At 39.7% G+C, this 24,248-nt stretch overlaps 2 protein-coding genes across 8 annotated transcripts in view; one reads left to right on the top strand and one right to left on the bottom strand.

Moving 5' to 3' along the window:
• meis2a (Meis homeobox 2a) overlaps nucleotides 1–7,178 on the top strand; it is a 103,465-nt gene extending 96,287 nt beyond the window's left edge. For 3 of the 5 annotated variants that reach the window (XM_088002416.1, XM_088002417.1, XM_088002415.1), the window contains exon 12: nucleotides 5,226–7,178. In XM_088002416.1, the coding sequence (XP_087858542.1) occupies nucleotides 5,226–5,521 (296 nt within the window). In that variant the 3' untranslated portion in view covers nucleotides 5,522–7,178. Of the gene's footprint in view, nucleotides 1–23; nucleotides 109–5,225 lie in introns of those variants that run through there. The other 2 variants (XM_088002419.1, XM_088002418.1) reach the window with 1 other exon arrangement.
• Nucleotides 7,179–18,783: 11,605 nt separating this feature from the next.
• The window catches only part of cdin1 (CDAN1 interacting nuclease 1), a 66,648-nt gene continuing 61,183 nt past the window's right edge, over nucleotides 18,784–24,248 (bottom strand). For 2 of the 3 annotated variants that reach the window (XM_088002391.1, XM_088002392.1), the window contains one exon: nucleotides 18,784–23,411. In XM_088002391.1, coding sequence (XP_087858517.1) covers nucleotides 23,243–23,411 — 169 coding nt within the window. In that variant the 3' untranslated portion in view covers nucleotides 18,784–23,242. The remainder of the gene's footprint in view (nucleotides 23,412–24,248) is intronic. The other variant, XR_015761918.1, reaches the window with a different exon arrangement.

Raw genomic sequence — 24,248 nt, 5'->3', positions numbered from 1 at the left:
TGGCATTTCTCTCCTCTCTCTAGGGCCTATGAGTGGAATGGGGATGAATATGGGCATGGATGGGCAATGGCACTACATGTAACCTCCATCTTGTAACGCAAAGAAAAAGGGGGAAGTAAGTACTGGGAATTTCTTTGTTACATGTTTAACTGTTGTTTATAAGGGGGCCGGGGGGCGAGTCAGGGTCAGATGTTCCTCAGAATTGCATTCCAGCTGACCAGCACGTTGTCTTTTTTAACGGCAAGTTTTCATCCCCAGCAACAGTTCTCGGCTAAATGTTTTAGCGACATGCTTTGAGTGTCGAAGTGGGAGGGCAGAGGATGAATTGGAGACTTGTGGAAAAAAAAAGTGGGAGTTGTCCTGGGATGGTGAGGACCCCGACTTGTAGACGCCAGACAACAGGGGACAACAACAGGATAAAGAAAAGGGAGGTGGGGGGGGGGGGGGGACAACCTGGGCATGGCATCCACAAATTTATTTATCACAATAGCGCCATCGCTCTCCTCGTCGTGGACAGCCAATGCAAATGTTGGACATTTAGGGAAAAAATAACATCTCCTGGGGAAGGGGCTGACAGGGGGAAATTAAGCAGGCTCCAGTGAAGCGATAAAGAAGGAGAAGTGAAACTGTCCTCCGAGTGACATAAATCTGTCTGGGGAAGGATTGATGCCCAAATTATCTTATATGCAAAGACGGGAACACGGCAGTACATTATGGTCCCTGAGCTAGATATACGGGCTGTGGGTGACATGGTCGATCCTTCAATGGGGATTTGCTTTGAGATGCGTATTGGTAGGAATGAGCATGTGAGAGGGGTGGGGGGGTGGGGGGGCGCGCTATGTGTTTTGATTATTTTTTACTGGAGGGAGACAATTTCAGAGGGGCACTGTAGGGGCCAGCAGTGACAAGCCTGACCTGGGACTCTAAAACACAAGACACTGAGATAAATTCAAATGGTTATTCATACAAGAATCCATTCTGTATCCAAAAGAAGGGAGATCTGTAGCACACGCATACAGACACAGGCTGTCTGTGTGACTGGTTGCACACACCCGACACAGCTACAGTAGGGAAAATAAGTATTGAACATGCCAATGTTTTTCTCAGTAAATGTTTTTTTTTTTTTTTTTTTTTCTACTGGGTCTATAGAGATTTAATTCAAACCAGATGTCAGTTACAACCCAATTAATCCACACATAAAAGGAAACAAAACAAAACAGTCTATAAAGGGTGTGTTATAAAGCGGAATGGCACAAGGAAAAGTATAGAACATGCTTACTAAAATGCGTTAAATGCAGAATAGAAAGGCCTTTTTTTGGGCATGACAGCAAGTTTTCTGTATGCAGGAACTGGCTGCATACAGATGCAGCACTCAGATGTGATGCTGACCCATTCTTCCACCCAGTCTTGGAGATTCTGGGGATCTCTTCTATGCATTCTGGTTCTACAGTTCTTTCAATCAGATTCAAGTCGAATGAACTACTGGGTCATTTTAGGAGCTTCATTTTCTTTCCCTAAAACCACTTGAGAGTTTTCTTGGCTGCATGTTTGGGATCGCAGTCTTACTGAAAGATCCACTTTTATTTCATCTTCAGATTCCTATCTGTCAGGCCGATCTGCCGAAAGACAATCTTGCGCCATTCTTTTGAGATAATATCCACTACGATTCCTCCAAACTTGGAATTCACGATGACATCATACGAGTTCACTGTCGACATCATCTGACCAGACTGTATCTTCCCAGTACTCCACTGGTTTGTCCAGATTTTCTACAACAAAAGTCTCGTGAGCTTCAAGGATGCTTTTTCTTCATCAGTGGAGTCAGATGCTGTGAGCACGTGCCGAGGCTGTGATGGTCCTCTGATGGAAATCTTACGGAGAGAATCTGGCCATGCCCAGCTTATTTCGAAATGTTCTTTCCGTTTATCGATTCTGGCTAAAGTCCTGTTCACTGGAACATTAAAAAGTTTAGAGAGATATCTGTTAAGCATGAAATTAGAAGTAATAAGGCTTGAAAGGTCTTGAGAGAGCTCTTTTGTTTTTACCCATGCTTCTTATATGATATCTCAGTAATAACAGACCCGTTTAGGGTGGCATTAATGAATCTGGTATTAACTAGCATCATATTAACTAGCATCAATAGGGATAATTGCTTTCTGAATATTGACCATTTCAGATGACCTCTTGGGTTTTGTTAAAGTTTTTCTTTTTTTTTTCCTTCATTTGTTCAAATCATATTTTTTTTTTTGCCATTGCATTTTAATACATACAGCTTGATTAATGTCTCTATTTGTTTTGATTTTAAATTGCATTGGGAATACTTGCGTTTACCCATCCCCATTACAGATAACCTTAACGTATTTAATACTTTTCTTTGCCCTCGCCCCCCCCCACCACCACCACCATAAATGCCATACTGCTGCGGTGCTGGCATTTGAAAAATCAAGACTTATCACATCCTAAAGGAAGCACGGCAGAGCAGATTTTATTTAACACCCAAACTCCCTTGCTCAATGGGGCACAATATAATAACACTTACCTTGATTAAAAGAATCCTTTATATGTAAATGCAGAGTGGATTTTCCAAAGGGTCACAGCAGCAATTCTTCCGACAGAGATCATTTCACCCCTCCGGTGCCAGCTTTCTTTCTGTCTTCAGAACGACGTTCGGTCTCATCCCCTCCTGTCTCCGCTAATGGCGCCTGAAAGAAAAAAAAAAAAAAATCAGGAAGCAATGTTCCCTAAAACAGTCACACAGAGACAACATTTGCTCAGGTTGACTAATTCTTAATATACGTCTATATAATTTTGAGACGATTTAATTACGTAACATATTTTATGCTTCATGAACAATTACATTAATAGCTTAATACAGAGGAATATTACCCTCTCTTGATTTGATTACACAGCCACACAATATGGTATATTTGGTACTTAATTATGGCCAGTCATTGAGCAGGACTACTGTGCCATAACAGAAATGCAAAGCCTATTCAGGAGGCAGGCATGCAGAGATGGCAGGACAGGAGCTCAGTCTGTTCTCAGTTATTGTCTTCAGATGGTTTTACCACTCTTGTTAATAAACGGGGTGGGAGGGGAGGGGTAGCGGAGGGGGCTTTCGGATCTACTTAATGGAATGACAGCAGCTTACAAGAGAAGAGATTACCAGTTTACAGTGTCAAAAAACATCTGCTGGGCCTTTTAACAGGAGCTGCTCTGGGTTATATGGAGGCCGGGGGCACCCATCATGCCCTCCCACCCTGAATGTTTTATTTATTTTACGACCCAAGTAGTGAGATTTTAAAACGGTAGATGGCACAGGTTTCAACCGATGAGACCGGCTATCAGTCGGTCGGGGCGCTCTCCTCTTCCTGGGCCTTCCAGTGTCACTTCTTAATTGTAGTGTACCAAGGTGGAGGAATGCAGAGAGCAAAGCATGCCCAGTGACCTTACAGTGACCTCTCCTCTCCTATTACGGCTTCATTCCCCCTGGGGTTCACATTACAAAGCAGGGCCAGCCCAGACCCAGTCCCACCCCAAAAAGGCCCCCTGGCTTCACAGAGGCCTCCCGCTCGCCCGCCTCTCCCCGCAGGTTCTGCTCCTCCGGACCATCAGCGCTCTCACACTCTGGTCCCAGACTCCAGGAGATGCAGCCTCCCCCGCCGCCCCACCTCCAGGACATCTTCCTCTTTTCTTTCTGATTACAACAAACAGTCGGATGAAAAGCCAAACAGCGGCTCTGCTGAGCCAGCTCTGTGTCCTGGGTGCTGTCACAGCGAGAGAGATGCCAGCATGCTGAGGTCTCCACACATATGAAGTGGAGACCATCTTAGGGGACATCACCATATCCACCTCCTTCTCCCTTTCATTCTCTGCCTGCTTCCTTTTTATCTTTGTTACTTTGTCTCGCTGCCAGCTTCCTGCTCTTGCTGTTCTTCCAAGCCCGCACTCCACACCTCCACGGCACGTTGCAAAAGTATTCACGCCCCTTAAATCTTTTTGTATTACGCCCACAAACTTCTATGTGTTTTATTGGCCTTTTTGAATGCATGCCAACTCAAAGTAGCGCACGGCTGTGGAGTGACGGAGGAACACATGATTTTCTTCGTTTCTTTTTTTTTTTTCTTTTTTTTTTTTTTCCATGATGAAAATTGTGGCTTAACATTTGTATTCGATCTCATTTGCTTCGATACTCTTAAATAAAATCCATCATTTAGTGTCAGGATAAAAACAGCTTTTCTGAAAACACATTTAGAGATTTGCTCGATAACATTAGAGGATCAAGTGACAAAAACTGAAGAGCGATTGAAAATGACCAAAACAAGGCAGAACTACATGGTAACTGTGGAGAAGCTGCAGAGATCTTAGGCGTCTGTAAGAGGATCCAAAACATCTTGCAATCCAAAACACTTCCCTTAATTTTTGGTGTTGAAAGAACACCAAAAATCTTGTGTCTTTTACAGTCTCTAGTGGGTTTTTCTTTAACTCTTTTTCTATTGACAGCTTCCCCACACCATAATGCTGCCGCTGCGATTTTACATCATGGGAATAATGCTAACGGTGTCATTTTAATTCCACAACCACTTCTTTAGCAAACAATCAGAAATAAAAATATTAATTTAGAAAAAAAAGGTTCCAGCAGTATGAGCACTTCCTTCTCCAAGGAATCGTTTGCCTAAAAACTCTCCATTTCAACAGACAAAACGAGGCCCGACGTTCACGGTTCCGCTGATACAACTTCCTGAGCCCTGAATAATTTAGCGTCTTCTTTAAGGGATTTCAGAGTAAATATGTACTCGCAGAGACGTGTCCCCGGGGGAAATTGCTACTAAATTCAGCCGGGGAATTGACTGTTCCACTAGTAAAAAGTATTAGCACTTCTCCACATCAATACGCCTGCTCGGCTTTCCTCACATCCTCCAGGACCGCCGCTGTCTGTGGATGACTGAGGATCGCTTTCCAACCTGAGACCAGACCACAACGCTATTGGGCATTGTAAACCACTCACCATGGACTAAAATAGCCCGGCGCAATAATGTCTCTCTTTACATGCGGAGGCTAAAAGCTCTGTAGTCGCACACGCAATGTCATAAAGTCTGCTAAGCTCTCTGTTGGCAAAGTTGAGGTTAAATTGAATTAAGGCCTGTTAATGGAGAAGGAGCGTGTCAAAGCTGCAGTTTTATTGACTCCATGAATACATTTCTCTCCCTCTGTGTTTCCCTCAGGTCTGCCAGTCATGCCAGGGGAGTACGTACCTCAGAGAAGTCCTATGGGCATGAGCATGGGCCCACCCACCTACTCCAACCCTCATCAGATGCCTTCTCACCCGTCGCAGCTCAGACCCGGACCACCACCTCGCCATGCATACCTTACCGATCATCCCCACGCTCCCCACACCATGCTGATGCACGGAGGACCCCCGTTGCACCCAGGAATGACCATGTCTGCACAGAGACCCCCTTTGCTCTCACCCATTGATCCCAGTACTGGAGGATATGGCCTGGACATCCACGCCCAATAGTAAAGGGACGAAAACAGCAGCTACGACAAGAAACACTTCCAAAAATAAGTAAAAAAACAAGGAGAGAAAAAGAAGAAAGCAGCCCCACTATAAATCCTATTTTGAGACTATTTTTAAGAATAAAAGTGAACCCTTTTGACCAGAATTTGACACTAAAGAAGCAGAATTCCAGACGAGCTGTGATTCTTTTTTTTAAAAAAACTAAAAAATATTGTCAATTTTGTTACTTTCATCCAAAAAAAAATAAAAAAATAAAAAAAGATGGAGGACCAAGCTGACAAGAACACTTTGTAAAGTCTTGGGCTTTTGGTAAAGATCAACACGAAATGTTTTGACATATTAAAAAGTAAAAAGCAAAAAAAACAACAAAAAAAACAAAACAACGTGCGATGAACGGACAGACGCGCGTGACGGAAAACACACACAGACACACTCGTTTTGGCACATGCCACGACACACATATTTTCATGTGACACGCTCTTTCAAAAATGAGAATAATATCACCCCACAGAAGTTAAATAAAAACAAAAAAAGAGAAAGAAGCAGAAAGACTCCAAGAGTTATAACTACTGTAGTATAAAAAGTACAGATAAATAAGTTAAAACTTGTGCATTTTTTTTGTTTTGTTTTGTTTTGTTGATCACATGTTTTATGTTGCGCTAGTTTTAGAATTAAAGGTTAACCTTTTTCTCTCTCACACACTGTGTGTGCTCCTTCCTGGAGAAGAAACTCTCTCGCAGCACAACACTAAACATGGAAAAAAAGAGGAAAATAAAAAAAACAATAAGAAGATGGAACATCTCAACAAAGCTTCAAACCACAGAGGGGCAATCAGGCCCTGCCCCCCCTCCCCCTAAGAACAGGGCATGATGGGAAAAGGCTGCTAAAGGATTCAGTTTGAACATTTGTCATGCCCCTCTCTCTGTCTTTTTTTTTTCTTTTCTTTTGGTTCATGGATGAGTGTTTGCCCTGTAGGTTTTAAAGGAGAATAAGGTTCGTTGTTTGACTTGCCCAAGCACTGGATTGTGTTGGTTTTTGTACATTTTTATTATTATTTTTTTTTTTATTTCAACTTTTTTTTTTTTTGTTTTTTCTTTTGTACCCTGGACTCTCATTGGTTAAGAGCCTTTGGAAGGAAGCTTGAGAGCAACACTCTGCAGCGCTTCTTCACGTGCCGGATTGACACAATTTTGCCATAAGGACAATAACTGACACAGATGTTGATTCTGTGGCACTGGAGAAGCATTTGATGGTTGATGCACCAAAAAAACATAAGCGGAAAAAGAGAAAAAAAAGAAAAAAAAAAAAACAACACTTAAATTATGAACTCAATGCTTTTGGGAGGAAAAAAAAAGCGGAGAGAATATTGTAACAAACTTCGTACAGAGTTCAGTCTATTAATTGTTTCATGTTAGATATTCTATGTGTTTACCTCAATTGAAAAAGAATGTTTTTGCTAGTTTCAGATCTGCTGTGGCATTGATATTGTATGTCCATGAATTCCTTCCTTTTTCAGCACGTGTTCCTCACTAGATGATAAGATGCCGTCTCCCTTAAGCTTTGTCAGAAATACATTAAATACTTGTATGAGGACTGTGACGTAATGTTTAAAAGGTGTTCAGTCACAAATGCTGTAATAAATATTTCATTTTTTGGATTTTTGTTAGTTTTATTTTATTTTTTGTGTTATTAACTGTGTTACATACAAAGTCGTAATTGACACTCCCCCCTCGCACATTTTAACAGAGCTCAGCTTGGTTGGTTACTTATTGTTGGGGTATATTGTTGCATGTTAAATTTATTTTTGCACATGGTTATAAAAATACATCACTTTCTCACTTTGTTCCTGCACTCTTCTTGCAATAGAATGGCTCCTCTTAAGATGACAAAAACAAATTGTGGCGGAGGCCCATCTTGCCACGGCAATTTATTCAGGCACACAAATGTTCCCTTCAAATGATAAATAACTTTCAAATGCAAATGAAGGGAGCAAATTGCACAGCAAACTTGCCACCGAGCCATTTCAGTTGGAAATCAAATGATAAAAAAAAAAAAAAAATCTGACATGAAGGTAAATAAAAGTGATTGACTGAAACTTCCAGGTGATGGTGAACTTGAAGGAAAAGGGAGAGAAATAGATAAATATTTTCAGGAGGTTCATTTTTGTTTTGCAACTTCTAAATAAAAAAAGGGGGAAATGAGGATTAAATTATTTTGTGGCTACTCCTCCCTGCTATAGATGCAGAATAGCGTTGATTTTTTTTTCAGAATTATTAATATTGCAAAAAGAACACAGTAAGACTTTGCTTCGAGAATGATTGCCTCCATGCAGCCAGAAGCATGGCTGGCCCGCATCGTGTGTGCTGTACAGAGATTCTACCGTTTTGCAGCGCCGCCTGTTGGCCGAATCTGTCATTGTCGTCTGCAAGTACAAGCCAGGGCTGTGATAGGCTATCTCTTCTCTCTTCCCCCCTCCCCCCCCCCCTTCTCGTTGCCTGTGTTTGCCTGCGGCCATCCAAGTCATAGCCTAAAACCACAAATGACGGCATTTCTCTGTCTGATTTTTTTCCACGTTTTCTTTTTTTTTCCTTTTTCTTTTTTTGTCCTCTACAAAAAAGTTTAAGCTTCTGCAATGTGGGGTTCAAGGCTTCAAATACACAAAGGATGATTTTTTTTTTTTTTTTTACTTTTACGGTAATTTTATTTTCTACCAGCTATGTTTTTGAAATGAAGCACACAATGCTACTGGCACCAGCAGTTTTGGTACAAATAATAATAATAATAATAATAATTCAGTATTTTATTAATATGTTGTTTAATTATATTTAGATATTCTTCAAAAATCTAATTATATATATATATATATATATATATATATATATATATATATATATATATATATATATATATATATATATATATATATATATATATATATATATATATATATATAATATATATATATATGTGTGTATGCATTCTCACTAAAATGATTTTTCTAGGTTAGGCTTGGTGTGTTTTTAATTAAACATTTTACTTTAAAACATTTTTCCATTTTGAATCTCAAAATGTATAGTCTTACGAAAACGAGCACTGTCGCTAGAAATTTTATCACAAAAAACAATTTTAAAAACGAAAGAAAAAGAAAAAGAAAAGAAAGACGGAAAAGGACATGGTTAACAGGATGATTTATAATTATTTGCAAATTTATCGTGTGGCCCTATGCGCTCTAAATGTTATAACGCTATTTATTTTATATGCTTCCCATAGGATACAGAACTTCAGTTCCACAAACAAACAAAAACTGCAAATTTCTGCAGCTCCACCTATAAATCTGGCCTACATCTTTTATTTTATTTCCTATGCAAACATATTGGGCCTCGGCCACGCAGGTAAATAAAAAATAAAATAAATAAATGTTTATTTATAGGGTTTACGCAATAGTTGAGTTAACAGACATGTTTTTTCCCCCCTTATTCTTTCAATAATTTATAACCTATTCAGCATTTCTGTTTCTCTTTATTCTGGAGGTTTAAACGGAAAGGGAAGGAAATGCCGCTGATTTGTGCGGAGATTATCAGTTAAATAAAAAAAACAAAAAAAAAAAAAAACGCGAGTGTTTCTATAGATGGAGAGGATTTAAATATTAATAGTTTCTTCCCTTTCTTTTCTCTTCCCTCTCTTCACCCCCCCGCCCCCCCATCCCCGCCTCCTCCTCCCCGAAGAGACAGAAGGTAGATTGCCTCTGCTGCTTTCCTTTTGCCGATTCGGTGTGACAGGGATGATGGATGATCCAGCCGAGCTAAACAACTCCTCCCCTTCATCTCCTCCCTGTCAAAGCCAGTCCGGGCTGCTGCTGCAGGAATAAAACAGGGAATATATTCCCTCTGCTCTGCTGCACAATGCAACCTCTCTGCGCTCCTTCTTCTTCTGCTTCTTCTTCTTCTTCTTGCCGCCGCAACAATATTAAAAGTCCACACAATGTGCTGCTGCAACATGTTAATAATGACGCTCACATTATTGCCTTTTTCCTCCACGGAGAGAGAGCGAATAGAAGGCTGTTTATCTGTGTATTTTTGGACACATAAGTGCATTTTTTGAGCGAGAGGAGGACATAAATTTCTTGTTTTTCTCTCTCTAGTTTCTCTCTCTCTCTCTCTCTCTTAAATCGCTGATTTGGTGGTGATCTGAGTGTCCTGCACTGCGCAGCTGCTTCTCCCCAAAAATGGCTTGCTCAAGGGGGGCAGTTTTTAGCTTCTGTGTATGTATGCACTCTATGTGTTGTCCTCCTTTTTCCCCTTTCTTTTTTTTTTTTTTTTACATTTCAGCAGTTTTCACTCCTCTCGCCATAAGGTGTTTCTATGACTACGTTATGTAGGCCTGCGTGAGCGGGTCAAAGGCGGGGGTCCCTGGGAGAAAAGGGCCGCATTGGGCTGATCATTTATCAATGTCAACCACATAATGATTCTCCCTGCAGTCCCCCTATTGATGAGGATAATTACATTAGCTCAGAGTGACTGATCAATAAAGCCCGGGGAAAATGGTTTATTATAGCAGCACCGAAAAGGCTTTCTAAGAAGGAACTTCTTTTTTTTTCTTCTTCTTCTTTTGGCTTTTAATAAGAAGCAGGGCTGAGTTGTGCAAGTCAAAGACAAAACATGAGAGAGAAGGAAAAAAAAATTCAACCGGATACATTTTGTGAATTTGGCTTGAATTTCTTTTTTTTTTTGTCTCAACCCAGTTTTGTACTTCTTTTTATTATGCCTAAAATATATATGTTAAAACAGCATCTTAAATGGAACTTTTTATTGTATTTTTTTTTACGGAAACAAAATGCGTTTTGCAGTGTTTTTTTGTTCTTTCAAAATAGGAGAAAAGGTTGATTTCACAGTCACGATAGAGGGAAAATAAATCAACTGGGTAAATTTGATATTGTGAGTTTTGCTTTGAGGCTCTCCAATGTTTATCCTTCCAACAGGCCAAAGGAAAAAAAAATGAATTAGACGTGAAATGGACCATTTTACTTATCAGCCTGAAGAAAATTTCCCTTGTTGGTATTTTCAAATGGTTGCTGGATGGAGGACATACAAATCCTCATCTTGTGCGATTATTAATGTAAGTCAAATCAAAATAGAAGAAGCAGAAAGAAATGTTAACCGCAGCAATGTTTAGCTTAATTTTTTTGATTTAAATATAATTTTGTTTGTCTTCTAAATGAGAAATAACACACGATCGTAAGAAAGCAACAGCTGGAGTATAGAATATAAAAAATCATCAAATTAAACCAGGCCACAAAAAAATAAAAATAAAATTGATTTCTGACTCCCCCTCACCCCCTCATCCCATAAAGGCTGTAGCTCTCTTCTTGAGTTCTTTAGGGTGTGTGTGTGTGTGTGTGCGTGTGTGTGTGTGTGTGTGTGTGTGCGTGTACGTGTGTGTTAATCGTCAACAACTTACACCCTGCAGGAATGTTGCAAACTCTTTCGCCTTAATTCTCCGCGGTGCTCCGCGCCAGCCCCCATTTACCACTGATGAACGCGTCTGCAGGAGACAGCTCCATTATCTGTTTATCATTTATGATATATATATATTTTTTTTTTCTCCTTCTCAGACAATGGAGGGAGAAACACGCGTTCACTTGAACGCATGCATGCGTTCACTTGAACGCATGCATGCGTGCATGCACAGCCGTCACTCATTTCTCTCCTCTGGCCTTTTTGCTAATGCATTTTATTCCATTTATTTGTTTTTTCTTTTTGATGCAAATTTATCCATTTTTTTTTCATTTCCAAGAAGAAACTCTTCAATACTTAAGCATAGTAGAAAATGATTAAATTACTGCTAACATTTGTAAAAATTGAAAAATCTCCGTTAAAGTGGAAAAATATTTACAGTTGAGATAAAAAAAAAAGGCCTTTTGTTGTTATTTTTCATCCTTCAGTTTCAGTCCTTTGCGGACATCAAGGCCTAATCCCCCCTCCCCTCCCACCCACAAATTCCTAATGATGTTAAAATTACAATTAATCAAATAACATGGCTTCAGGGATTTAGAGTTGGACGCTTGAGATTGCGGCGGCCAGTCCTGAAGCTGCAGAAGAACAAGAAAAAGAAGAAGACGGAAAAAAAGAGGGGCAGAATAAATAAAGCGCAATAAAAAGGGAAATAGCCGGAGTTTAGTCAAGCCTTGAGGTATTCAAAGCGTTATTCCAATCAGTTAAGATTTAATTAGGCGAGCCCCGGGCCCACATTTTCTCATTACGTTGCCTTTTTCCCAGCGCCTTGTTACAATGGCCTCCAGCTCGTCAATGTTTGAGCGCTGTTTTTTTTTTTTTCTTTCTTTCTTCCGCTGAAATAATCGCGCTTTATGTGGCCGGAGAAGATCACCCCCCCCCCCACCTCCCACCCCAAGCAAATCCAACATTATTCCCATTAGGAGACGAATAAATATATCGATCCCTCTAATTTATGGCTTGTGTTCCTGTAAGTTGATATTCTTATTCTTTAATTTACCTGGGTTATTTTATTTTATTTCATTTATTTTTTTTGAGAGCTTTGAGAAAAAGAAAGTGGAAATATCTTGCGGGTAGCCGAGGGCAGCACAGTGAGACATTTCACACGGACTGTAAATAACAGGAGAGGACTGAGAGGCTGAGGGACCCGCTCACACTCTGCGGATTTCAGAAGAAGAAAAAATACATATATATATATATATATATATATATATATATATATATATATATATATATATATATATATATATATATATATATATATATATATATAACTGATATATATATCAGTTAAGTTATCTGATATAACTTAACTGATTGGAATAACGCTTATATATATATATATATATATATATATATATATATATATATATATATATATATATATATATATATATATATATATATATATATAAAACCCGCTCCAGGCTGTTGATTAATGCGCACATTTGTGAAGGCACGATGCGCGCCTCAGATTCATTAATTAATAACTCCAATCTGATGCTGCTGAAGCAAGAGAGAGGGAGAGACCCCCTCCCCTCCTTAACGCACCCATGGGCGCGCTGTTTTTACATGATGGCGACCCCTTCTGGAGACCAGAGTCCATTTGTTTACAGAAAAAAAATAAACAAAATCAAGAAGGTAATCATGTTTGCACCCCGGTAAATTCATTCATTTCTAAAGTAGTTTTTTTTTTTTCCTTCTCCACTTCTGAGGCGATGGCTGCAGCGGACGCGCCCCAGTCGTCTATATATTTACTCACAGGTATAAAGCTCCTTATGCATGCGTTAGGAGTCCGGGTTGATGGCGAAATCAATAGAGACGGATTGTGGGGTCAATATTATGCTGCGCACCGGGGGGACTTGTTGCCCGACGCCCCCTTTTTCTCTGCGTGTGTGCGGTGTGACACAGAGAGAAATTAGCAATTAATAAGACAGAACCGCAGCATCTCACCCGAATCTCAGTGTTTAGACCGAAGAGACGTGAAAGAGAGAGACGGGGGTGGCTGGGGGGCCCGACTAACTCTGCTGCCATCATTAATCACAGCCCACTTGAAGATTCTGACTCAAAGTATAGAACCGGTAACCATTATCGTCTCGGGTGGCAGTTAAAACCTCTCCTTATTTTTCAAAACAGTGTGATGGCATACAGGTCCATACTGGAAAAAAAAAAAATGAAGGAAGAAAAGGAAGACAAGCTAAGCAAAAGACTTCTGTCAGCGGGATGGAGACACAGGTGACCCGTTGCAACAACATACTGGTCTGATTGTCTCGGAGTAAAAATAGAAAATAATAGATAAAATGATCCGCGTTTGAATTATAAAGTAATGACTATAAATACAATTCTGTGTATTTTCTGCGTTGAATTTCAAGAATACAAAATGAAGATATATTTGAATATATATATATATGTGTGTGTGTGTGTCTTTGGGGGAACTTAAATATCTTTTTTTAAAAAGTGATTATTGAAAACAAAGCCTGTTTATTTGACTTTATTCATTTTTTGCTTACTTAAATTGATTTTGATTAATCAAATTACCTTTTTATTTTTTTTAAAAAAGAACTTTCCAACATTTATTTCAAAATAATTAACTTATACAGTATGTGATTACATATCTGTGATGACTTTATTCATTTGTTTATTCTTCAGTCTTTTGAACATGCCCTCCGCAGGTGCTTTAAGGGGCAGTCGACTTGATGATGTGGTGATTTATGTGAAAGGTTTCCTGCGTGACATTCTGTAATTTATCTGATAAATTCAGCATGTGGGGAATTTCAGCAGGATATGACGGAAAGAGAGAGGGAGTGGGAATAAATAGTAGCCAACTGAAGAGCAGGAGGAGGAAGGGAAGCTGTGACGTCAGACTATTTGGTTGCCTCTACACAATAAAAGCCCAGTGTGTACCAAACTCACAAGTCCAAGTTTGTTTCTCAACAGGGGGGTGTAAAGTGTTGTCAGTACTCTGATAGCCTTCATCTGGCAGTAATGACAGGCAGCCAGCTCCCTATCTTATCTGCAGGCCAGGTAGGGCCATACCTGGGGGGAACAACTGCTGCGATAAAGAGCGTCCTGGCCAATGGGAAGCCTCTTGTCTGTCTGCGAGGAGTTAATGGAGAACGCCACTGGAGACAGGAAGTCCTCAGAAAGTGAAAAGCACTTTATTGCGCACCTGAATAGCCCGGCATAGGGTTTCTCCTCAAACCCAATGGGAAAAACCACATTACAGTTCCCATACACAGGGTCATTGCAACCCTGCAATGCAGTTCAAGTGATCCATTCCATTTGAATGACAACATCCCATCGCTTCCATTCACTCTTTCCTGTTTTCTGTGACCGGGGTGATGATCCCTGTGGGATTGAGATGTCGTCGCTAAAGCGATGTCCCGAGGTCACGGAACGGCGGGATTCAAAAAGCATCCCTTGAAGTTTGCTTAAAACAAAATGCTGCGTCATCAGTTTGTCACTAACTGACAGTGACTGTTGCTTTCGTGCAGCAACAGGTTAACGGAGCAACAATCCACCCTCCAGCAACATGACTTCACCAGGGTTGCAAAAAAAAAATAAAAAAATAAAAAAAAGAGCCGTGGTGTCGATCCCCTTCAAGCTGACCCCCTACCAGCCGCGTGCAGGATGTGTGTTTGGATGGATGTCCACATTTACCTGCGACCAAACATGTAAGAACGTGGTGGGACTGCAGCAATGCTCAAGAAACACAGTTTAGTGTTTTACGGTGAAAATAAGCTGTATATTTCACAATATGTCGCATTCTTCCTAGTGCTGAAGAAACGATTGTGGCAATCCACCAGCGAAAACCTAAAAATATACCCAAAGAACTTTTCACATAAAAACACTGCTCTAATCCCCTGATTCCCATAATATTTTGCTACCAGTGGCAACAAGTGAATAAAGCACAGATTCACATCACCTCTTTCAAATACGTCCACAATTAAGCCGAGTCCACATCCTGGAGAAGTCCTCTGATCTGTGCGATACGATTGCAAAGCTGGATTTATTGCATTAAGAGACATAATCGCGAGGTTTGTTTTGACAAAACAGATGCATGATTCTGACTGAGTGCAGGGCTCACTCGTTGTACGGGGCCAAGCCTGCTATCATCATCTGGATTAGCTGCTCTGATTACGCTTCGGATTCAAGATTTATCCTCGGTGTGAATCAATCACAATGTGGTTCATGTGTTCCACAACAGATACAGTAATCTCAGTATTTAAAAAAAAAAAAAAAAAAAAAAAAAATCTGGTTCCTGAAAGCCTCTGCTACGGAACATCAGTGACCAAGCTGCATCAGGCAGAGGTTAGAACATTTCACAAGCCTTGAGCATGTCATAAAAAAATAAAAAAAATAAAAAAAATAAATTAAATTAAATAATGGAGCACATGGGACAAACCAACCAAAACATGGCTGTTCACGTAAACAGAGGCTGTGTAGGAATCTAATGAACACACTGAGGTGTGCAGTTTGGAGACGTGGTGGATCTAACTACTTACATTTATTTTCTCATAAGCTTGGACAACGTTCATCAAGGCATCAGTAGACCAGTAGGACCCAGGCCAAACGACGAGCCAAAATTAGTTTGGACTTGAATTTTTGTCTTCTGCCACTTGAAAACCATTTCATCTCTGTTTTCCTCCAAATGTCACGATGCGGTCTCGGTGGCGTCTCTCGCTCCTACACCCTGCTGGCTCGTACCTGATCCTGCGCATGTTATCAAGCCTTCCTGGCAGCAGGCGATGGCGCGCTTTCTGGGTCACACACCAAATGCCACCAGAGGGGGTTGACCTTTCTGCTGGTCAATGCTAAAGCTGGAACCCTCCAACCACAAATCCTCAATTTTCCGCCATCCGTTTACTGAGATAAATGCTGCAGGAGTGCAATGTTTTGTTTTTTTCCCCCCCACATTTTACCATGTTATGACTACAAACTTCATAGTATGTTAATGGTATGTTATGTTAAAGACATACACAAGTGTCATTTTGAAGTGGGAGGAAAAACATAAATGGTTTTCATCTTCCTCTGTCAAACACTTTTTACTAATTACATGACTTTTAAAGACATTTGGTTGCACTGTATTTTCTTTAGGGGTATCAGAGGAGGCAGAATGCCAATGCATGAAAAAAAAAAAAAAAAAAAAGATTTGCTACTTCTTGTTGGTCCATAACATCTAAATAACATCTAAAAAAAATAAAATAATAATAAAAAATCATCTAAGTTTGAGGCTGTGATGTGAAAAGTTCAAGGCATTGTGTCGACATTTGCATTTGTAAATATGAAAACGGGATTCATTTGAAAGAAAGTGCTTTTGGTATCAAACTGGAGTTTTGCTCTCCTGGATTATCTATTAGCAGGGACACGGTCACAATGCGTCTCTTCAACACTCCTTAGGTTCCCACTGGCGAGATGTTTATTTCAACGGGAAAACTACTTTTTACTTGAAGCTCACTCAAATGACTGTTCACTTGAAGCTGTCAAATGTGGGCTACTTCAATACGGAGGTCCCGAGGTTCATGTGATGCAACGCCAAATCAACATCACAACTATTGTTTCGGGGGTATTTACATTACAGATTTCATTTCTTCATTTTTAGACTCTTAGTGATTACAGTGCTTGCTCGGCCCAGCCACTGAGTCAGTGGAAAGTAAACTCTCTTCCCCTTCCCTCCCCCTGCTATTCTGAGTGGATTTATGTGTCATAATTGTTCAGTTTCCTTTAAACATACCATCTGTCCTCCATCCTGTCAATCAAATCTTCACTGCTTAGCCATTTTAAAATTAGCCCCAAGTCTACCCCCCCTCATCTCCCTTTTTCAAAATCTTTCTCACGATCTATTGTTGTTTTTGAAGACCGGGCTCTGATTGCGGGATAAAGCCTCCTAAAAATAAAAAACAAAAACGCTTTGCATCTCTTTCAACTCTGAGCAAAGACTTCTTTTTTTTTTTTCCCCCTCTGCTGTTATTCCATCCAGCAGAAAAAAAAAAAAAAAAAAAAAGAACATTTTTTTAATTTCAATTTGGCTCCGACTCTTTGTGGAGAACTTTTATTTATTTTCACTCTGTGATGTCTCGCTGGCTTGGAGAGGCTGAGAGGATCCCTACTAAAAACACTACGCTGCCCGAGGCAGGAACAGGCCCGAGATCTCTCCACATAAATAACACAGGAGCGTGGAGGCAGCCCATTTGGTGGTCTGCTGCAGGGATAGAACCAAGCCTTCAGTCTGTGGTTTGGTCCTTCTCTTCTCATGCTCAGTGTCTCAGAGGTCTAACAGCTTGACCGTAGAGGCATAAAACAGCAGGATCTAGAGGAGATTGAGCCAAGTTGTACATCTGAGTGGAGAGCAGACTTCCAATAGCCTGCAGGCGTAGGCCAAACAGGGTGAATGCTGTGGACAGCATCAAACTAATCTGACACATGGGAGGCAGAGATTTAAGAATCCGAAGGGGAAAAACAAAAAAAAATGAAACATGTTAGTGCAGGAGACTATTTTTGTTCAAATGCAATATCATAACATGCGGGCATTTTTGTTTTTTGGGGGGGGTTTTCAGTCGCACATAGATGATTAAGAGATAAGCTCGCAGACGTTTGTGTTCAGAATGATGGTCTAATGTCACTAACCAGATCAGTCGCTGGTTTTCTACCAGCGGCAAACAATTTACGAGAAGGTGCAGTGGAGTAAGAGAAAACCAACAGATGCAAACATTCATGATATGCATGCTATTAATTTACTGATGGAAACAGATGTGTTATTAGAGGACAAAGGTAGGAAATATTACGCAATCTGGTTGTGGTGAGTTTCTGAGTAAAATATGCCCCAATCTAGAAACCGCCACCTTTTCGAATCCGAGCTTCCACCTCCCAGCAGCCCTTTCAGACTAGTGGTGGAGCTGAGCATCTGCTGAGCTCATCACGAGCTTGACCCACTTGTCAGTCCATTGCTCCTAAAAACGGCATAATGGAGGAGAATTGTTGTGATGACGTGCTGAAGGCAGAGTGTCAGAGAGAGCAGGGGATTCTTAAGTACACAAAGGCCAATCATAAAGTCAAGTTTCTTTTATGTTCTATATATGTACAGCATTTTTGTAAATGAAGGTAAGTTACTTGATTGTGCTATAAGACAGTGAATAGGTTACAGTTTAGCCAAATGAGAAAAGGTGCAACATTTTATGGATTGATTAAAGTAAGATTGTGGTGGATGTTTTTTTTTTTCTCTTAATATCAAAGCATGACATTCATGCGTTTTATGCGTCAGTCTAAGTACATCACAATGCCTGAAGAGGACTTGCTCCTCTAATGCCGAAGAGAAAATGCTCTTGAAAAAGGGAGTTTAAAAAAGAAAAAGACGATGACCAGCATCTTGGTTCCAGACAGGATCAGCCAACCCGATCCCAGAACGTTAACCCAACAAAGAACCCGTAAGGACACATCAAACATGCCGCTTCTGATGCAGAACCGAGAAATGCGGAGGAACTGCGGAATGTAGTTCTGGGCTGGAAAAACTTTTCCATGGTGCCTGAAGGTGGCCCATGAAACAGATGTGAAATGGTGGTTATACAACTAAATACGAGGCTCAGTGATTCATAGAAAGGCTTAATCGTCATATTTAGTAAATCTACGGGTTTATAAAGTGCACAAACAGCATTTTTCTTTCAACATTTTTTCCTCTTTGTGATGTGATTTACATTAGCGTACCATGCTCCTGATAAATTTGTATGTATGGAGATATAAACAAACAACAAAAAGTAGAATAGGAATATTTAAGCTTTACTTTCTATTTTAGGGACACTACAACAATTTTGAACACAACTTCGTTCATCCAAGCTTTGCTCTCTCTGGATGCTTTCTTCAGATCAACTTTCTCCAGATCCAGGGTGTTTTCATGCTCCAGGAAGCAGCCTCTCCAAACCGACCTTACTTGGAAAGCGCCTAATAGAGTTATTCTTATTGTTGTGACAGGAACAATGAATCTAAAAGTGGTAGGAGTCAGGGGGGCAAAGGAAAACAAAACACACACACAAAAAAACACATCTGGCTCTTAAAAATAATTACATGGAAGCTATTTATTTCTATATTTGCATTGACATCATGGAAATCTTGTCAGCTGACTTTGATGCCAACACTTGCCTTTGAAGTAGTTCTTTTTTTTTTTTTTTTTAAAAGCCGTATTTAATGTGCGCAGCCTAATTTATAGGAGCTGACCCTAGCTACTCTTTGTTGCCACAGTCATCTTGGAAAACAATGACAGGAAGGCTTGAAACTTAAGAGGAACTGAATCTGCTGTTTTCCATTTATTCTGCTCTTGTTCAATGGAGATTTTTTTTCTTCCTCCTTGTGTAAAATAGCTCTGTTTTTGTGTCCAACAGGAGCCATAAACTGATGTCTGAGCATACCAATGGTTAGGCAATAGGGTTGAGTTTAACTGGACACATGGGGACAGTTGTTTTGCACCACAAGGGTGAGATGGGGTGAGAGGGGGGGTGGGGGGGGAGTGGGGCCTGACAGAGGAAGCCATTGCTGCCTGTCGACCCCGTGGTGACCCAGTGGTCTCCTCATGGAGGGATCAAGGCCTAGAAGAGAGCCGGCTGAGGGTTAGAGGTTTAAGGGTAACAAATCAAGCAACACTTTAGGGGTATTTAACCCCCACATACCATAACTTTCTAACTGCGTGAACAGTTCAATGCCTGCAGAAAAAAGAACACTTATTTTTTACTCAGGTTGAGAACTTGCTTTTGAGTGTCAAATTTGACCGTGTAATGACGACTTCAGAATTACTATTGCCTTATTTTGTCGCGAGTTGCGGTTTAGATGAACTTTCAACAGCGCAGCAGGTGACATTTACAAACTACCAACAGAAAACGACGACTTCTCCCGCGCATTTGGTCCAATCCTGCAGTTCGAACAAGGGAAAGGAGTTTCCTCTCACATAAGGTCCTTCAACCTTTGATTTCTCTTCCTCCTATCGTTTTGTGTGTGCGCCGTAATGCGGAGAACAGAGACCTCCTGTAGGCAATGCGTTTCTGTCTCTGAAAGCATCACTCAACTTTATGTTCAGGTTCCCAGAGCCCAGCTGTGTGTGTTCCCTCAGCATCTCATGAAGTGTTCTCGAGTTATAAAGACGAGCGACAGACGGTCACTAGATGGTCACCCGACTTTGCATGGCAATCAAGCGTTGTGGTTAACTGGCAGGCAGTCACATAACCAAATAGATGATACAAACTTAACACCTGACAAAGGAATTTGGTAAAGGAAATTTATGAATAGTTGGGAAGGAGGGACACAAATTCTAAAATACAACATGAATGGGTGTAGTTGTCCAAGTGAAGACTGAAATAAAATATCTAAAAAAATAGATTTTTAATGTGTTGATTTAGGAAGCGTCCTTTTACTTCCCCCTTTTTCATGCATTACATTGTATTGCGTCGTGTGAACCTTGCAAAATAAACTTTCAATGGCTTTGCTCAGAAGACCCAAGTTTGACTTCAGAGTAAATCGAGTCATTCAAATTCTTTTTATTTTTGGCAATTTTTAGTCTTTTCCTGGGATTATTTCACATAAACCAATGTTATGCTCATGGGTTGGGTTACCAGTACTAGCCTAGGGATTTTTTAAAAAGTTACGGTTTCAAAGGAATTTACAGTGATATTGTTTCTGTGGTTAAAATAATTTTAATGGGATCAAAAAAGAGAAAAATCTCTGGCTTTTTTGCAGCACAGAGCTTCGCAGCACAGCCCCTCTAATCACCTGTTGCCTGCACACTGCTGCTCAGCTGGCTGAAAGAAATTCTGATACATCTTCCCCACAAACCAGGAGTTAGTTTACATAATATATCATCATTTGCCCCCACAAGTTTTGGAAACACTTTTGGTCCCCCCAAAAAGTTAAGTGGAAACTAAAAATGTGCCACTCAGTTATTCTTGAGAATAGGGACAAAACAGGTCCTATGGATAAAGCACAAAATTTGAATAAAATATACACAAAATATAATTTTTTCAAATATCTGACTCAACTAACCTGGATCATGTGAGCACAACAATGTATATTTTCCTGGTATTTGCTGAATATTTTTTTATTTTAAACATTGTAGTTGGTGGATGATGCCTGTAAAAGCCCTTGTCCAGGAGCAGAAATCAATACATTATAATAGTTTAAAATAATTAAAGAAATACTAAAATTATATATTGTGACAATTAAGTATAAGTAGTCATATAAATAATTATAGAGGTATCAATAAATTGAATTAAAAATCATTTTTATATATTTTCCAACTCCGTTGAAATTTGTCCCTAGTTTTTGTCAACACCGTCAGAAATGAAAAGAATGTAAAAAACTCAGGCATTATTGGGGGGCACCAGAACTTCTGAGGACCCCATGACGTTGTCTTTTCTCTTCCTTTGCTAGGAGGGCTAGTTAGCTCTGGTTAGCTTAAGTTATTCTTTAGTTTTTTCTTCTGTTTTATTCCTAAGTTGCTCGTCACAACCATGATGTGTCAACACCATAACTGATAATTTACAAAACTTTGATGAAATTTTGTGAAATAAAAGCTTAATTTTGGTATAATGTAAAGATTTCATGGACCTGACGAGCTACAATATGGCCTCCTTCAGAATAACATCATATAAATTGAGGTAGTTTGGCATTTCGTCAACTCCGTCAGATGTCAACTCCGTCAGATGTCAACTCCATCAGAGTTTTTCTGACTCTTTCAGTGAAATTGTTGTCAAATCTCACTTAAATGTGCAATTAATTCATTTTAATGTATTTTACATGAATTGCATTACTTCACATGTACCACGTTTTTCATTTTATTCACTAGTTTGTCACCACCTTCAGTTCTGTCAACTCCGTCATGCAGTGTCAACTCCGTCAGATGGACTTTTTGTTGTTTTTGGTTTTAAATAATCTTTCTTTTGTTTCTTGAGAAGCATTTGTCTGTAAAATGAGTAAAAATATCACTAATAGGTTCATTAAAAATGATTTTTTATTTATTTTTGTCAGATGGTGATGACAACTTTCTAGGTCAGGTCGATTAAAAATATAATAATAAAAAAAAAAAAATGTTGCAACTGGGAGCCTGCACCTTAGCATCTTTACATTTCCTAAACATTATTTGTCATATTTGCATACATAAGGTTGAGAAATAACAAACAAAAAATATGGGAAAATTAAAACCCATTTTGTCCCTATTCTCAAGAATCACTGTTATATGCAATATATTTTTGTTCAAACTTCTCACTTGAAGTTAGTAAAGCAATGTTTTTTTCCCTCAAGGTTAAACTTTGAAAACAGACTTAAAAAAGTAGGAACTTTTGATGACTTATAATTAGTCAATGCTAATTAGTAAGATAGCACTACAAAATTTGAAATAATAAAAAATGTTCATTCAATTTCTTTTTACGTAAAATCATCTGTATCTCAAACACTACATATGATTCTATTATTTTTGATTTGCAATCAAATTAAAATTATTAGAAGCCGTAGTGCAAATCACTTTGCAAAAATATCTTCAGTTGCACGACAAAATAATTAGCTGCAGCTATTCTATTAACCAAAGAGTTGCCAACTGTATATAGAAGAGTTTTAAAACAATGTACAGAAATAAACATGTATCAAGGGTCATTGTGAGGGCAGCCCTAATCAGAAACGATCCCGTTTAACCCCCTACAGAGTGACTGAGAGGGCACCGAGTGACGCAGGTGAGAGACAGGCGCCCACCCAGCCCCCAGACCACACCGCTCTTATCTGCCCGGTGGAACAGAGGCGGAAGGAGTGACAAAGGCCAGGGCTTGGGGTGCGATAAGAGAGGGTCTTGTGTCCTGCCTCGGCCCTGGCTATCCACTGCGAGAGGCCATCCAAGGGCCAGGTGTTGACCGCGAGCCGAATCGGGCTGTGGTCATCGTCAGATATCCAGAACGCTGTTGTGTGTCTGCACGAGGTTGGCGCAATGAATGGGAGGAAGAAAGACAGATACAGATGGAGAAAGGGGGTCAGGTGGAGTTCAGGGCAGATTCTTGCCAGCTGCATCACGCTGCAGGAAAGCCTAATAGCTTCCGGATCTACAGTAGGAATCTTGCCCTGCATAGTTCAGTGTTCCTGTTCTTCCCACCACCTCGCCGCGCCACGTCTTTTGTTCCTTCCAATGGGACGTCTTCATTTTTGGGGGATTTTTTATTATTTTTTTCCCCTCCCCGCTTCTGAACTTCTCTCACTCTTTGTCCTCCTTCTGGCTTTCAGACATTTGCTCCAGCTGGGTGGCGTGACAGAGTGTAATGATGTCTGTAGGGAAACAGTCTTTAAGTAGGATACCTCTGTCCCTCTGGCAGTCCAGCTCTTCTATGAAACCATACCAGTAGATCACAAGGCCTGGGCCAAACCTGGAAAAAAAACAAAACAAAAAAAAAACAACAAATGTATCATTGCTTTTTTTCCCCCTACAAGAAACATTTAATCCTATTTATGTCCAATAGTTTTGGTTATTAATTACAGAAATGTCATAGTTAGCCAACATTAATAAAATATTGATTTGGATCTGGAGGAGCTACGGTGGCTTAAGTATTTGCCTTTAATCGCTATCCAGGGGCCATCACCATCCACACTAAGTGAAAGATGAAAATCTGTCTAGTACAATGAGTCTGAAATAATATTCTGTAAAAACCAGAATATTTAACCAAACCTCTGCCTGTCATCATCAGATGCCTTCGGGACATAAAAAGTCAGCTGTAAAATAATACTAATAATAAAAAAAACCCTAGCTGTCTAAAAGTGATGCACTTTATTACAACAAATATCTTACCAACCAATAAAAATGTATAATGAAGATGTTCTTTTATCTTCTTGCATTTTTCAATTCTATAATTTTTTTTTACAAGTGTCTAAGCTGTCATTTATTTTAAGAAATGAGACGTATTTATCTGGAAAACAGTCAATTATTCAGTGTGTTTATTGAAGGTAAGGGCTCTAAGTAAAGCTCTTACCTGCATCACTTACAGAAATCTGCAAAAAAGTATTTCTACCCATAAAGTCATATTACGCCTACAAATCTGGAATTGTATGTGACAGATCAATATGATATAGTCTATAATTGGTAAGTGTCTAAAACACAAGCACCTGTTTCAGTATTCACAAACAGGTTCTGAACTAGTTTGGATCTGTACTTTATTATTTTCATCACGTGTTCAGTTTTTTTTTTTTTGTTTCTTGTAAAACATGAG

Source organism: Poecilia mexicana, unplaced genomic scaffold, assembly GCF_051168715.1.
Source record: "Poecilia mexicana isolate PSO_F unplaced genomic scaffold, ASM5116871v1 scaffold_22, whole genome shotgun sequence".
NCBI lineage: Eukaryota > Metazoa > Chordata > Actinopteri > Cyprinodontiformes > Poeciliidae > Poecilia > Poecilia mexicana.
This window is presented reverse-complemented; position numbering and strand designations above follow the sequence as displayed.